This window comes from Corvus moneduloides, chromosome 19 (genome assembly GCF_009650955.1).
Source record: "Corvus moneduloides isolate bCorMon1 chromosome 19, bCorMon1.pri, whole genome shotgun sequence".
Taxonomy (NCBI): Eukaryota; Metazoa; Chordata; class Aves; order Passeriformes; family Corvidae; genus Corvus; species Corvus moneduloides.
The window spans coordinates 7,114,364-7,130,427 of NC_045494.1; the positions used below are offsets into that span (position 1 = coordinate 7,114,364).

Genomic DNA, 16,064 nt, shown 5'->3' on the forward strand with positions numbered 1-16,064 from the left:
GTCCTCCCCTGTGAGCAGGCGCCCAGGGAGATGTGAGGGGAGCCAGGAATCTGCTGGACAAACTCAAGAGTTGGACAGGGCAGCTGGGAACAGAGAGGAGCTGTGCTTCTGCCTTTTTTTGCAGGTTTGCTGTTGCCGGGGAGAGGTTTTAGGCTGTCATCCAGCTAATTCACACCACAGAGACAAGCACTTGAATTAGTTGCATTATCTGCGCCCAGCTAAAGTGGACAAAGGATTAAAGTGTGCTGAGCACCACCACCGTGATTTGCATCTCAGAGCCCCTTCCCACGGGCCCCTTCTGCTCCCAGCCTTTTTTTTTTTTTTTTGTTTTCTGGCTGTGAGCCAGCCAGCATAAGAGCCCTGTTTACAGAAATGATGCCTAGGTTAATATTGCAAAGACTTCATCAAAGCCTGTAGTCGCTACTGAAGCAGAAGGGTCTGACCGCGGGCCATGAGCTGACCGGGCTGCGCACACAGGGGATGAGCCGCAGCCACGCGGCGCCGCCCTTCGTTTGACCAGTTCTGGTCTCAGCCTGAGGTACGAAACTAACTTTCTGCCACCAGGGCATATTTGAAATAATGAGCAAAATCAAACTGTTATTCATCTCTAAAGCTGCACACAAAACCTATATGCAGCTGTTGTGTCAGGGAAAAAACACCATTTGAGTGCTAAGTAAATATTGCGCTGTGCAGTGACCTTATGGGCACTTTTTCTGAGCTCATCCAGCTGCCAGAGATTATTATTTTATGCATGTTTATTCATGTGGAGAGGATGGGGAATGCTATTGCTATACCTTCCAAGCTGCCAGTCTCAGAGAAATCCAAACTGGGATCTCTCAGAAGCAGCTCTAGACCTAGAGAGGTAAAGCAAAAGCCTATCTGCCATCACTGGATTCTAATTAATTAATGGCTTTAAAAATGTTTTTTTATCACCACCACTTTGTAGGTAGGTGTAGTTTTCCTGAAAGGTTCGCACTGAGCTCTGCTGTGACATGCAACCTTTATAGGTTTCTATTTTACTTGGCATTTGCAGTTTTTCTTCCTCTTCTTGGCATGGGGACTGAGTGACCTTAGCAATTGCCAGCAAGGGGACTCCATATGACGAAAGCAGGTGAAAGAGAAAATAAGGGTGGAGCTAGGTAAAGCCAATTCATACCTCAGAGGAGGTGTGGTCCTGTCCTCTACCTGGCTGTGGTAGCAGTCTTGTGAAATATAAAAGAAGGCAGTGGTTTCTTAAGCAATCTGGTGCCAGGATCCTGTAGTGAGAAGGAAGGGAGGTGCTGGAAGAAATGCAGAGCAAGAAGTCAAGAGTGTCAGCTGGGAAAGGTGTGGGAGACCGGTGCTCTGAGCCTCAGGAACACCATCACGCTCTTCCCTGAAGGCCTGTTTGCTGGGCTGAGGGCTGCATGGTAGCTGCACTCCCTTCCCCGGCAGGCTGGCTTAGAGGAGAAAGGAGCTATCATGTCCCAAGGAGAAGCAGCAGGACACGGCACTGCCAAACCCCAGGACCGAGGATGGGCATGGATGGTCCTGCTGGCTGCAGTGCTGCTGCAAGGGCTGACGCTGGGCTTCCCCTGCTGCATCGGTGTCTTCTTCACGGACCTCCAGCACGAGTTCCAGGCCAGCAACAGCCAGACATCGTGGTTCCCGTCCATCATGGTGGCCGTGCTGCATGGAGGGGGTGAGTGACAGCAGGGAATGGCCTCCTCCACCTCCTGCCCTTGTGCTGCTGGTGGAGGGATGTAATGAGGATACTTCCACCATTTAATTAAGGCGGGCGGTGGAAGGGATTGGGAGGTCCAAGCAGAGTAGCTGTTTGGCAGTACACAGCATCTTCAAGCCACTTGGATCCCACAGTCCAAAGCTAAGTGTCCACAGATTCTATGGTCCCTTTTGTCACTCTCAGAGTCAGCCAAGACCCTTGGTCAAAGAAGGCAAATCCCTTTCTCAGCCCAGTTTTTCAGATCAGCAAGAACATAGTTATTTCTCACATAAGCTCTTTGAATAAGCCAGCACACAGTGCTGGAGCTCTGCTACTTTCTTGGTTTATCTTGTCCACAAGAGCACATCTCCTTCCAAGTGCCACATGACAGCTCTGTTCTTTGTGGCTGAAGAGATGCCAAAAGCTGAGCTCCTCCAAGCTGCCAGCTGAGGCAAAGCCTTAAAAGCAGCTCCTTGGGTAGTGGCACGGAGCGCACACCCACGCAGGCATCAGGGTGGACATGCGCAGGGCTGGATCAGTGCAGAATGTGGGTCAGGCAGCACCCTCCGGCTGCAGGGGTGGAAGGAGCATTGTGCTCTGTGGATAGTAGAGTGACTCACTGGTTTTCCCCTCAAAATAAAATGTGGGAGTAACACAGGACAGTGGTCCCAGATTCCACACGCAGATGCAGGGATGCTTTTCTATTTCTGCAGAGAGAAAACCAAATCCCCAGCAGCTTGAGGGCTTCCCAAAGAGTGGCCTGTGCTTTGTGCCCCATACAAATCCTGTGCTTACTCGATAAACAGACAACCCAAACCCTACCAGGCAACAGAGGGAGAGTTCCCAGGGTTGCCCATGTATCCAAGCTTCTCCCTGAGTTCATACCTGCTCCCTTCTAATGCTGGTGAAAGTTGACACTACGTGATAAAGGAAAAAAAAAACAACCCCAGAGCCCTGAGTCACACTGATGTGAAGGCTGTGGTAGGACATGGCTGGCAGCCACCTGCATGAAACTGAGAGTTTACACCTTAGCAGAAACAGCTGGGTCCAGAATATCAAGGTGCAGATTGAAAGAGGTGTCGAGGGAAGCGATAAGGGGAGGAATCACCACTGAGAGTCAGCAGAAATAGAGCAGTATCCTTGGGGCTTGGAATTTGGAAGCTGTTGGGCATTCCCCATCCTGCCTTCCAGCCCCTGTGATCCTTCTGTGATTAGTGGGAAGGATCCAACTGGGACCTGCTGGCTCTAGGAAATGGTCTCAGAAGCAGCTTGGTCCCAGCATGTCCAGGAAGGACAATTCTGGCAGTATCTACAAGAATGTCAATTATCCTGTCATCTTTAATGAAGTAATTTTTGTGTAGGAGGCTGGAACCACAGTAAAAGGTAATACAAAGATCCAAAAGTTATAAATTAGATAAATGTTGGGGTCCCTCCCCCGCCGTGTAGCCCTGGGAGAGGGGCCCTGAGGGCACAGACACGGGGTTTCCCTGTCCCTGCTCAGCCTCGTTCCCGTTGGTTGGTTTGTGTTCCCTGCGCGGGCAGAAGGACCCTTGGTCCCGTGACTGGAACAGTTCCTCAGCAGAGCCCCGGCCATGCGGCTGGAGAGATAAACATCTCTGAAACAGCTATCAAGAATCTGTCTGTCCATATATATTTCCTTTCCACGGGACTCCTGGTTTGATATATGCGTGTTGCAGGATCCCCACTGCAACAAATGGTGGAGATTTGTGAGCAGAACGATCCCCGATCCCTAAGCGACTGATTTGTGTGAGTAAACCCTGGAAACTTTGGATTCCTCTTCTTGGTTTTGCTTTGCTATTCCATATCTAAACTATGGAGGAACCGTGGGAAGACTCTTGGCTCTCCGAGCCGCATATGGACATTTATCTTAAACTTAAAACGATTCTTGAACAACGATTTGTAAATTTTAGCTTGATTCAAGCTCAAAAAGAACTGAAACACTTCCTGGCATGGTTGTTTAAGAACTTTTTCTATGTTTCTTGGGATTTAATTCTTACCAAGGGCTTTTGGAAAACCGTTTGGACACAGTTAATACTGGAGTCAAAATATATGCCGATGGAAGAATATTTTCGTGAATATTATTTAGTTACTGAGACTGTTGAGCAATGTCAGCTGTGTCCTGGCGAAGGGAAGCCTGGTGCAGGGACTGTGCGGCCCAGGCCACGTGCACCGTGTGCTCTGCGAGCAGCAGCGAGGCAGTTCCTGCGTGCGGGCGGAGCCACGCGAGCCGCAGTGTCGGCGGCGGAGCGAGGAGCGGCGGGAGCGGCGGGACCCGGCAGTGTCTGTCCGGCCCTGCGCAGCGCGTGGTGGAGCGAGCCCCGGGAACGCCCGACCGAGAGGGGCGGCGCGCGGGCGGCGGCTGGCGGCAGCGGCGGTGGAACGGAGCCGCGCCGAACCGAAACACGCGCTGGAGCAGGGCGCGGGGGGGTCGTCGCTCGGGGGCCCGGCCGAGACGTGGATGCAGCGCCCGGCATTGGCAGCGAAGCTGCGACCAGAGGAGGCGACGCACGGAGAACTGAGCGGCGTGGCCCGGCCCGGCCCGCGCAGCCCCGAACGCGACCCCGGGAAGAGCGCGCAGGCACCAGCAGCCCCGACAATTCCAACACGGGAGCGACCGAAGGAGAGAGCAAAGACGCAGCGAGACAGAAAACAGCAGCCACTCGGAAAAAGGAAAAGATCATAGAAACTAAGATCTTAGGGATAGTAAAATGGTATAATGTTAAGCAAAATTATGGTTTTATAACAAGGTGTGACAACCAGCAAGACATATTCGTGCATAGAACTGCTATTAAAAAGAATAACCCTGAAAAATGCATCCCAAGCTTGGGAGATGGAGAGGTGGTGCAATTCAAAATTATACGAGGTAGAAAAGGGTTACAAGCATCGCAGGTCACTGGGCCTGATGGTGTTCCTGTAAAAGGCAGTATATATGCAAAAAATCGTAGTCATGTTAGACAGTATCTCTATTGTAAGTCCCCCCTACAGTCTCCCTTTCCTAATCCCACCTTTCCCTTTTACCCTATGTCCTATTACCCCCAGTGTATTCCCAATCCGTTTTTTCATCCATGGTTTCCCTCACAAAACCATGCTTTTGCCAATTGTTTCCCCAAAAATCCCTTTCCAATGCCGAGTGGGGGATGAAAAGGGGGAGGGAAGAAGTTAAACCCTCTCCTGCCTCAGTTTCCCCACAAAGCATGCTCAGAGAATTCTGTCTCCCTTCTGTCAGCCCTAAGATGTTCCAGAGAATCTGTTTGGACATTTAAAGACTCAGGAGGGTGGCTTGTTTTGTTCTGAAACTGTTCTTGTTATGTTTATCCAGTTGTTTTCATACTCCTTTTATTAAAATAAAACGGGTGAGGTGTTGGGGTCTCTCCCCCGCCGTGTAGCCCTGGGAGAGGGGCCCTGAGGGCACAGACACGGGGTTTCCCTGCCCCTGCTCAGCCTCGTTCCCATGGGTTGGTTTGTGTTCCCTGCGCGGGCAGAAGGACCCTTGGTCCCGTGACTGGAACAGTTCCTCCGCTGAGCCCCGGCCATGCGGCTGGAGAAATAAACATCTCTCTGAAACAGCTATCAAGAATCTGTCTGTCCATATATATTTCCTTTCCACGGGACTCCTGGTTTGATATATGCGTGTTGCAGGATCCCCACTGCAACAGATAAAGAAAGAATAGCCTCACATTAATGATATTCACAATAGAATTTGTCAGGGCACAGCCAGAAAGTTGTACTTTTCTTGCCAGTTATGTCTCCTCTTGCAGGGTGTTACAGCACAGGGGGGCTTGTTCTTGTCCCCCAGTAGCACTAGGCAGCAGTAACATAAACCAGAAGGAAAAATCAACAAAATAAGCAGAGATCAAAGCCTCCCTCTCAGGCCAAGCACATATGGCTTTTGCTGCAACTTCTGACGTCCTTTGCAAGGGGCCAGGCTCTACTTGATTCAGGTTCTCCAGTTACATTCATCATTTCAGCACTTAAATCTTTCCCAAAATTGCATTCCGCTGTCACCAGTATCTCTTAGAAGTGCCTCTCTCTTTTCTTCACCTTTATTCTTTTTAATTCAGAGGAACTGAAGGGGGGGAAAAAATTATTTGTTGCAAAAATTGGAAGAGAAAGGAAAATGGGCAGAGCAGCCTGTTCTCAGAGCAGTCAGTCCTGGGAGAAGGTTCGATGCAGGAGAGCTATGGAAGGAAACGGGGAAGGGCACAGGGCAAACAATGGCTCATAACTCAACCAAACATATCCCATTATTGGTGCTGTGTTCCTAGGTAAAAGCCATTAACGATTATTTTGTTATAAGATAATTTGAGAGATCTCAGGGTCCTACATCTGTCTCCAAAAGGGAATTTCAGGCCCTTACAGGTTCCTGCTCCTAGATATCCATGCACACAGAAACTCTGGACTAACTCATACAAATGCAGCACTTTAGTTGATACTATTCTTGCAAAAGAAACCACAAAAGCCCCAGGCAAGTGAGAAATAACATTTGAAATCCAGACAACAAGCAACCAGGAACTAATAATGAAAAACTCTGATGGTTTTTAGAGCCAATCTCATTATTTTGTAGTGTTCAATGTATGCCTTCTTGGGCTAGTTAAACAGCAGTACCATCCTTAATGTCTTTAGCAGGAGGAAAAATAATCCAATCACATTTGCTGGACAGTTTTTCAAAGGCCAGTGAAGTCTGAAGCGAAAATTTCCCAAGCAGATCAAAATACAGACAGCTGCACTCGTAATTTTAATAATGTTCCACTGTTCACTTGACTGTGTGGATTTTATTTCAAACCAGACATTGATTTAGTTCACAAATACGCCACAGGTTATATTTCCTACACTGACTGACTCCTAATTCTGCAGCTTACAGTAATTTTGCATTTGCTTGCATAACCTTAAATGTTCAGAATTGGGGAAAAAAGTTAATAAAACCTGGAAAACCTTGAGGATCCTCAAAGGAACAGGAAAAGAAACTCTACCTTCAGATCCTCTTCTGCCAGAACATGCAGAGAGAAGCACCTTCCCACTGATGGACTGCAGGTGGGAACTAATCTTTCCCTGCCCCAAAATGAAGGATGTTAAATGTCATTAACAAACCAGTAATTTATCACAATATCATGGAATTCACCAGAAGTCCATTTCCAAGGGTTTTAATGAAAATCCATCACATCCTACTTGATGGTCAAAATCCCAGCAGATCACAGACTTCCCCTCAGCCAACAAGCTGGCCAAGCACTTGGGAGGATCACAGAACAGATTTTCTCTTCCTGTCTCCCCCACTACATTAAGCTGCTGGGACAACCCTTGGGGTCTTTAGACTACATCATTCGATAATTGCAGCAATCCAGCACATACAAAATACTTCCTTCCTCCCTAACTGCTTCCCCTTTTTCTTCTCTGCTTCCAGGGCCCCTCTGCAGCATCCTGGTGAAGCGGTTTGGCTGCAGGTTTGTGGTGATGCTGGGTGGGCTGCTCAGCGGGCTGGGAATGGTGTCCAGCTCCTTCTGCAAGTCCATCAGCCAGCTGTACCTCACGGCCGGCCTCATCACTGGTACGTACCAGAGAGCAGGGAAACTCAGCTGCTGTGCTGGAGATGGGAAATGGGAGAGCCCCAACTAAGTGGTCACATTTTTCCACTCATCTGTGAAATAGGAGAACTCAACAGCCTCCCAGCACAGCAGGAATCCTACAGCCACTAGACTTGGCCTTCACACCCCTTTAGCACACACCTCACCCACTCAAGCTCGCTGGGAAGTGTTTCTCTGGAAAAAGCTACAGGTCTCCAGAGGGTAAAATGGAGAAAAAGGATGTCTGTTCTTTTTAGTAGCTTCTCAGCCTTTTGTCTTTCAAGAAGGGAGGGTTTTTTGCTGTTTTTCCAATCTTTGAACATAATGTGTTGGGATAATGTCCTTCCCAGGTTCCCTGGGCTTGTATTTCACCACTCCCAATCAGGGGGAGAATGGAGACATCTTTTTCTAACAAAAGACCATGTTGGTTTTGAACAGAAGTAACAGATGGGAACTTTTCCTTTCCAAATATTTCTCCTATGTAACGGACATTCAACTCTTGGTTTTTAATAACGCAAGAGAAATTAATTCCCCACTCTGGGACCAATCCTGGTGGATCTTGCAAGTTAAGCAGTGGCCACTGCATAGAGAGAAAAACAAGCAACTCCCTAAGCCCTGATGAAAGCATCAGGAAAGCAGCAGTGCTTGTTGCATGTGGTGTTACACCCAAGTTTTTAATGAACAATTCCATAACAACTTTAGGAATTGCGGTGTGTCCCAGAAAAATGTCCGTTTAGATGAGTATATTACTATACTCAAGAACACAAATAGTTTAATTTACACACAACATCCTTCTTCATCCCTGATGTGAGGTTTCTGAGTATTAATCAGTCCCTGGGGGATGTGTGGCCTGGCAGGTCAGAAAATGCTTCAGTGGCAGATGAAGTCATCTGTGGGTACACCCTGAATTTTCGCCCTTTAAGACAACATAGAAGGATCATTTACTCTTTTATTCTCACTTTTAGGTCTGGGATCATGTTTCAGCTTCCAGGCAGGAGTGACTGTGCTGGGCTACTACTTTGTACGGTGGCAAACACTGGCCAATGCCGTAGCCTCCACTGGCGTCTCGCTCGGTTTCACGGTGTGGCCACTGCTGTCTCAATACTTGCTGGATGAGATGGGTTGGAGAAACACCTTCCTCATCTTCGGAGGAATACTACTGAACTGCTGTGTTTGTGGAGCCATCATGAGACCCATTCAGCTGGCATCAGGGTCACTCTCACAGTCTGCCAAGCCTGAAGAAGAGCCAGGGAACAGAGCACAAGAGGCACAGCTGTCCAATGGAGCATCTCCTCACCACCCCATGCTCCAGCAGCACACCAGAAGGACAAAATGCTTCCAGGTGTTGCAGAAGTACCTGGCTTTTGACATCTTCTGTCAAAACAAAGGTTACCAGATTTACACTATTGGAGTGACCTGGATGATGATGGGGTTTGCCTTACCTCATGTCTACCTTGTGCCTTATGCCATCCACAACGGGGTGGAGGAACACAAGGCAGCCCTTCTCATCTCCATCATCGGGTTCATCAATATCTTCATCCGCCCTCTCACAGGGCTGCTCTCAGGACACAGAGTCTTCACAGGGAGACGCATCTACCTGTTCAGCCTGGCCATGCTCCTCTATGGGCTCAGCAATTTCATCTGTGTCATCTCAGCTGAGTTCAGTGTGCTCATCCTCTACTGTGTCATCCTCAGCATAGCCATGAGTGGCATCGGGGCGCTCACTTTCCAGGTGCTGATGGATGTGGTAGAGATGGACAGGTTCTCCAGTGCTCTAGGGCTCTTCACCATCCTGGAGAGCATCACCCTCCTCATCGGGCCCCCGCTTACAGGTGAGAGAGGCTATGAAAGCTGGCTGGGGGAAAGGTGGTGGTTTGGAAACTGGTGACAAGTGTTTGGGAGCATCAAGAAGAGGAATAAAGGAGTTTCCAGACCCATGGTGTAGGTGAGTTATGCAAAGGGAGCAATATAAAGGACAGGGTGGGAAAGGAATGACCAGCCTTTTCTGACAGTTGGAAGGTCATTTCTGCAGCTGCATCAAGAGCAGACTGAAAATATGACTCGGTAAGGGATCTGATAGGTATGGGAGCAATGAGAGCTTTTTTCCAGTGAGTGGCAAGAAGCAGACAGGAATTACTGTGAACTCTTTCACCATTTTGCCAGTTTGCATTGTTTTATCCATGAAGTCTCAAGGAATTGTGAACATCCCATTAAAAAAATTAACTGTTCAGAGTTATTACCAGTCCTACATTATTCAAAAGCCCCGTGGTAAAAGCTTCTGTTCAGTCTTTCTCTCCAAGTTCTGGAGTGTATTAATTTTTCTCTGGAGACAAGAAAGGAGCTAGTTATGACTCTCAGTCCAATAAATTATTCACAGTTCACTCCAAATGTCACTAAGTGACCTGTCCAAGACACACCTGCTCCCGCAGTACAGCAGTAAATTCAAAAGACTAACAAACAACAAATGTCAACCTGAGCATGTCAACCTCAGTTCAGGCTTTAGTTCTCTTCTCCAGACAATGAATTGTGGCTATTCAGCAGGAAAATTATGTCTGGTTCAATAATGTGATGGCAACATGCACCATGCTTCATGGTACTCCCTGGCATTAGTGTGTCAGTCACTTTTCTCAAAGAGCAAAAAAGGTCCTTTCTTGGACATCTCTGACAGGAGCAGCAGATGGGCAAAACAAAGCACAGTAAAAGCAGCTCCATTTCTGTTTGTAGTCCTAAAATCTGCTACGGAAAAGTGCACTGTGGAAAGAAACATCACTAATCTTGACTGAAAAATACAAGCAAATAAACATTATTCCAGTATTTCCGCATTGATAAGCAGCCTATGGAAAGCATCATGTATTTGGCCCAAGCATCACTTTTCCATCTCTAACATTAGTGTTAAATTACTCCCTTGATATCTCATGCTTCTAAACGGTTTATATTGAGGTCATTTAATGTTAGTCATAATCTTGTTGTGCTGCGAATTTCCTTATCCCTCATTACACAGGATTAGAGACAAATGTTCAGTTTAGAGACCCTAGTATGTAAATTTCTGAGCTATTTCTCTCTCTAGTTGTTCTATTTTCTGCCCTAGGATGTAATAGGGTCACTCATTCCAAAAGCCACTGAGTGGCAGTGGCACCAGTGTCCTCTGCTGAGCAAATGAAATGTAGCAGCAGGTTGAGGAAAAATTGCAATTTCCTTTCTTTCCTGATTTCTCTGTATATTGAGAAATACTTTCTACAGAAGTATCACCTGACTTGAGACTATAAATAAAAAAGTAAACAATCCCTAGAATCTAGAGAAGAGGAGAGAACTTAACTCATCAGAGAATGCTTGTCTTTTGTATATGGCAGTTTGCTGAATGATGCAGGTTTAACATTCAGGTAAATGTATACCTTTAGTGTGCTTCTTCTCTTTGGCTAAGCTATGGCTTCTACTTCAGGTCTCCTGGTAGACGTAACCAGTGATTTCCACTACGTCTTCTACAATTCCAGCTTCTTCCTCATATCAGCTGCATTATTTATGGGACTCAGCTTCTGTGCTCTGGAAAAAAAAAAACAAACTGAGAGAGGCTTCCAAAGCATATTTGGACAATCCCTCCAGATATCAATACAGTGAAACATCAACAGAACCAAAGGCTGAAAATCAATCCCCTCCAGCAGTTGAGTACATCACAAGTGTATGAAAATAAAGAAGGGGAAGAAAGAGCAACACAATGAAGTGGTCTGTACAAAGCAACACATGGCCCAACACTGGCAGCAGATGAGAAAAAACCAGTCTGCTTTCCACAACTGTCATCTTCCTTTTGCACTTCCACTCCACAGGTCCATGGCAGACTCCAAGACAGCCATTCAGACCACGGGCCCAGCCCAGAACCCAGCGCCAGCCAAGGAGACAATGCACAAAGAGATCTGAGCTCTCCTAAATCAAACCATGGGATAACAGCCACAGAACCCAGCGCCAGGAGACAAAAGCTGTGTCAGTTCAACTGGGTTAATTGACTTTAAGAAGTCAACGGAATTTCACAAGCACGTTCCAGTTGGAAGTGCTGGCTAACACGTATTAATGGGTAGTTCTTCACAAAGAAGTATTTTTGCCTCATCTGAATATGCAGTTTTGGTGCACAGGCTTCCTGGTTACTTCCCATGTTGGGGGTGGCAAGACAAACACTTTCTACAGGACGTGTGTTATTATTTTCCACATCTCTAAATATTATACAGAAGCAGCTGTGTGGGTTGTAGAACTCAAACAAGTCTCTAGTAAGATCAACTATTTTATCCTATGAAACATATACAGGAGTTCTTCATGCCAAGGACAGTTTCAAAGCCTCAAAATTCAGCTCCAGAGCCTCAACAAAAAAAAAAAACCAACCCACCCACCAAGGCTTGGAGTGCCTGCTTTGTATAACTACTGATATCTCAAGTGCTGTTTAATGTAACATAAAAGAGGATTCGTGGTTCATGTAAACAGCATTAACTGGAACTCATTTGGGGCAGGGAGGGTGGTATTAGACCTAAGAATAAGGATATGCATTATTTTATAGGGCAAAATTCAAAGCAACTGTATGTCCTCTTTGTGGAGATCAATTCAGCTCTTTAGTCTTAGACTTCTGAACTTAATTACACCAGCATTCTCAGTATAGAGAACTTTGTACAAACATAACTTATACTTCTTATAAGTACAAGCAGAACTTACAAAGAAATCTGTGGAGAAAGCATACTGAGAAAAACCAGTGTTGCTGACTTTCTAGCCATGCAGCCTTGACTGTAAGTGGCTTTTTTCTGCCACATTCCCGGGATTTAGGCTTGTCACTGCTCAGATGATGGCTGCAGCACCCTCAGCATCAGCTCAAGATGCAAACTGTTCGTGTTCTGTATCATTCCTGATCCAACAGATGTGGATAACAGCTCATGAAGCACACGGATGAAGATAACCCAACACATCAGAACAATCAAAGAGATGGAAGTACAAAATGGGAGTGAAATGGAAGAAGTAACAGCTTTCAATGGAACTCCAGCACCTGTCTAAGAACTGTTATATCAAACTCAACTGCAGTGCTTATCTGGAAAACTGTCCTATCAGATTCCTAGTGATAAACCCACAGTTTTCATTAGAGCTCCTCAGACAAAACAAACCAACCAACAAAAAAAACCCCACTCTGGATGAAACCACTGGAAAACTGACTCCAAGGTCTTCAGAGACTACGATGGCTTTCACAGCTGGCTTTTACACAGAAAAGGCATCAGCCCTTCAGAAGGGTTCCTGCTCCCGCAGCTCAGTATCTTCTCTAGTACTGCCCTGGGATTACGGACCCAGGAGGATTTGCATTGTCTGATCAAACCTATACTTAAATAAGATTATTAGTGGGAGATATACATATCTAATCTCTCATCACATGTGTTTATTAACTTATGTAATGCTTACATAGTCCATAACTATGAAGCAAACAGGGGCTGGTGCTTCTCATCAAAACAGACCAGTGTACATTCCTAGGAAAATGAGGGTGCTTTCTCAAAAAAGCAGTGAAAAGGGATTAAGTCCCAAATCTCTTCTAGCTATTGCAAATAAACAGCTAAGCATCCGAACAGACTGCTATTTTCTCTGTGTGTAATTCTTATATTTTAAATTCTGTTCACCTTTCTACATTCCCTTTCTGTTTTCTTATGGAAATATGAGGTTGTGTTGCTCCAGATCCTCCCACTGCTACAAATTACCTGGGCAAACCAGGCAAGATATGGTGTAAGCTACAACCCACTAAAATTTCTCACATGAAACAAAGGTTAGGTGAAGGAGCAATGGAATGGCTCTTGTGTGGAGCCAACTGCTCCGCCTGTAATGCTTTTGCCCTGGCTGCTTCATAAGAAAGGAAATATACAGGACAAAACCAAAAAATCTTCACCAACTGAAGCTGACACAGAGATCAGCTCCTCCTACACCAAGGCAAAGAAACCTGTTTTGATCATTTCTTGATTGTGCACAGCAGCGCAAGATAATTTAGGATGGAAAGCAGGGAGAGTGCTTTCCAGAACTGCTTTTTGATATTCCCAGACTCATCACTGGGGTCACTGGGACTTATTCGCAGGCACAGGGAGTGTTTCTGGGAAGAAAAACAACCAATTCACAAACCTGTTGTTTTAACATTTCTCAACTTGCTGACTGAAACCTTTCTAACAGCCTTACAGAACTCAAGCCTGAAAACAGAGCTGTCTCCCCTGGTTACTTTCCACAGACCCTTTAAAAGTAATCCACAACCCATAGGTTTGAAGCAAATCCTCGGCAGACAAGAAGTAACATTTTATGCTGTGTTTCCACAGGTGAATAAGATGTCTGAGTTCCCGTAACTCCTTTCCGCAGATCTCTTCTCCCGTGTGTGTTTCAAACCTGAACTCCAAGCTGCCTTGAGCAGGAGCTTGGCAAAGGATAACAGGAGGGACCTGAGCATGCTACAGAATAATAAATGTTCCCCCTCAGAGGGATCCTACAGGTGCAGCAACACTCAGTCCTTAGGAATCTTGGGGACCAGAAGGAAAAGAAAGCAATAAAAGTTCCCCTCATTAGTTTAAGGTCAGCCCTTTATGCAAGGCAACCACAGCCCAACTGAAGCAGTTTCTTTAACACCAGCAGACAGTAAAATAACCCTGGCTTTAATTCGGGACAAACACTAATAACTCAGCCAGGTTACAAATCTCTGAGAAACAGCAGAGCAACAAAAACTGACCAGAATTAAATGTTCCTTTCTCCCCGGGTCCCCTCTTGCCCCTCCCCTGCTCCCTTTATCACTGAAGATACTCTGACTCTTGCAAGATAAGCATTTTGGCAAGAAGCACCTTTACTCGCTGAAATTAAACATTCACTGGGAAGCTCACACTGAAGTATTGCAAGATCATGATCCTTTAAAGCCTAAGGTTCTCTGCCGGGGTAATAATTGGGAAAGTTTATGATTATTTATTTATATTTAATAGCAATAAACCCCAAATAAAGGTTACAGCAATCTAACACACTCTAAGACACCTCAGAAGTTCAAAATCACTTAATTTAAGAGCTTGGCTTGCTGTTTGCAGACATGGCTAGTAGCTATAAGAAAAGAAACAACTACTAGAAATTAAAATTTCCTGAATTCTGGCTTCAATATGCCATGGAAGTCACCAGAATAGCCCCTGGAGCTGTGACTACCCCAGCTAGCCCAGTCCCTGCTCTGGGAACTGCTCTGGCAAACAGCAAGTGCTTGGAGCACTCAGACCATTAAACTATACAGCCAATATTGGGTGAGTAAATGCAGTTCTTACAAACAGAAGAAATAGCATTTTTCCTTTTTAAACACAGTTTCCCCCCCCTTATTAGTCAATCCCAGTAGTGCTCTGTTTGTATGGACTAGCTCCCGGTGTTTGCTTTCTCTGCTCCTGCTTTCCCACATTGCTCATTTACCTTCTATTTAATGACAGATGAAGCTTTAAAGTGTATCAACACTTACCACTTACAAAGGCACACATAAGAAGAGATTTCTTAGTACAGTAGCAAAACATTCTAATATAGACATAGTCTGTAGCACCTTTGCTGATCATCTTAACATATATATACTCAAATATGCACATAAAAATACATATATATATTTAGACATATACATAAATACATACTGACTTCAGTTGATAATTATGCTAAGAGCTGAAGTTGCTAGTGCTTAGTCTGGCTTAAACTTTTGTACCAGGTAGAAATAAATACCTTCCCTTTCATGTTCTGTGTCTTCCCACACCATTACAATGTTAAAATATTTAGCATTACTGCATTCAGTGAAGCTTTCTTTGCTCATCCTTCTATTTAATGTAGTCATGGGCAGATAATTTTAGTGGCCCCAGCTGTGTGGGTTATCAGCCCACCACTCTTGTCACTGGTGCCATGTGGATCAGTCCATGACTAATTTGCTTGATATGAAAATCAATTGTATTTGAGATAACACAAAAGACAACATGTTCTCACGGCCTGTTCCTTGCCTTATCCACAGAGAACATCCATGCATGTAATTGCTTCAATAAAAGCAATACAAATTTCTGCAGAGTCCACTCCCACAATTTACGATCTTTATTAACCTTTACCTTGTTTATTTGCACGACATGAACCATAATTGAACCCTCTTGCAGCACGTAAAACTGCGGTGGTTTCACTGAGCTGTGTTAGTTCAAGACAAGGGAATTGCTCTGCTCTGTGCCCAAACCTTTGTACAGCCAAGGTGGAATCACCTGCTGCTCTTTTGATTCACTCCTTGGGTTTGTTTCATTTTCTTTCCCAGGTAATTTACCTCACTCTGCACATATGTTTTTACCTTTTCTCCCTCAGCTTCGTGAGTTGCAATCCCGTTATTTAGACTGGAACTGATCCAGGAGCAGCACTACCACAAGGGCAGCAGCACTGGGATGGAGCAGCAAAACACATACAGAGGTGAAAATTCTTTTAAGTAATCAGTGGGGAAAGGTCAGCTGGTTTGCAGAACAAAGCGTTTAAACAGCAAAGCTTTGCCATATAACGAGACAGTCAAATACCTCGACGCAGGTTCATTTATCTTGAGATATTTGATATATTTATTTATATTTTGATATAATTATATACAATACATTTAGGGAGAGAGAGGAGGGACAGGCACCACCGCTCCTCCTCAAAGGAGTGGGCCCGCCCTCCGCCCACAAAATGGCGGCCGCCCCGCCCCGCCTGAGGGAGCTGGCCCCGCCGTGCACCGCCCACAAAATGGCGGCCGCCCCGCCCCGCCTGAGGGAGCTGGCCCCGCCGTGCACCGC

The 16,064-nt window shown here is 45.8% G+C and overlaps 1 protein-coding gene and 1 long non-coding RNA gene across 2 annotated transcripts; one reads left to right on the forward strand and one right to left on the reverse strand.

Moving 5' to 3' along the window:
* The first annotated feature begins 403 nt into the window (after window positions 1–403).
* On the forward strand, window positions 404–12,130 carry SLC16A5 (solute carrier family 16 member 5). Its single transcript, XM_032129316.1, is given in 5 exon segments — window positions 404–1,681; window positions 7,122–7,265; window positions 8,247–9,113; window positions 10,721–10,827; window positions 10,829–12,130. Coding segments are annotated over 5 exon segments (1,473 nt in total). The 5' UTR covers window positions 404–1,461; the 3' UTR covers window positions 10,964–12,130.
* On the reverse strand, window positions 10,674–15,984 carry LOC116453648. Its single transcript, XR_004243874.1, has 2 exons — window positions 15,596–15,984; window positions 10,674–10,821 (listed from the first exon to the last, which is right to left on the reverse strand). It is a non-coding gene; the product is annotated as an uncharacterized LOC116453648 (long non-coding RNA).
* Window positions 15,985–16,064: the final 80 nt, after the last annotated feature.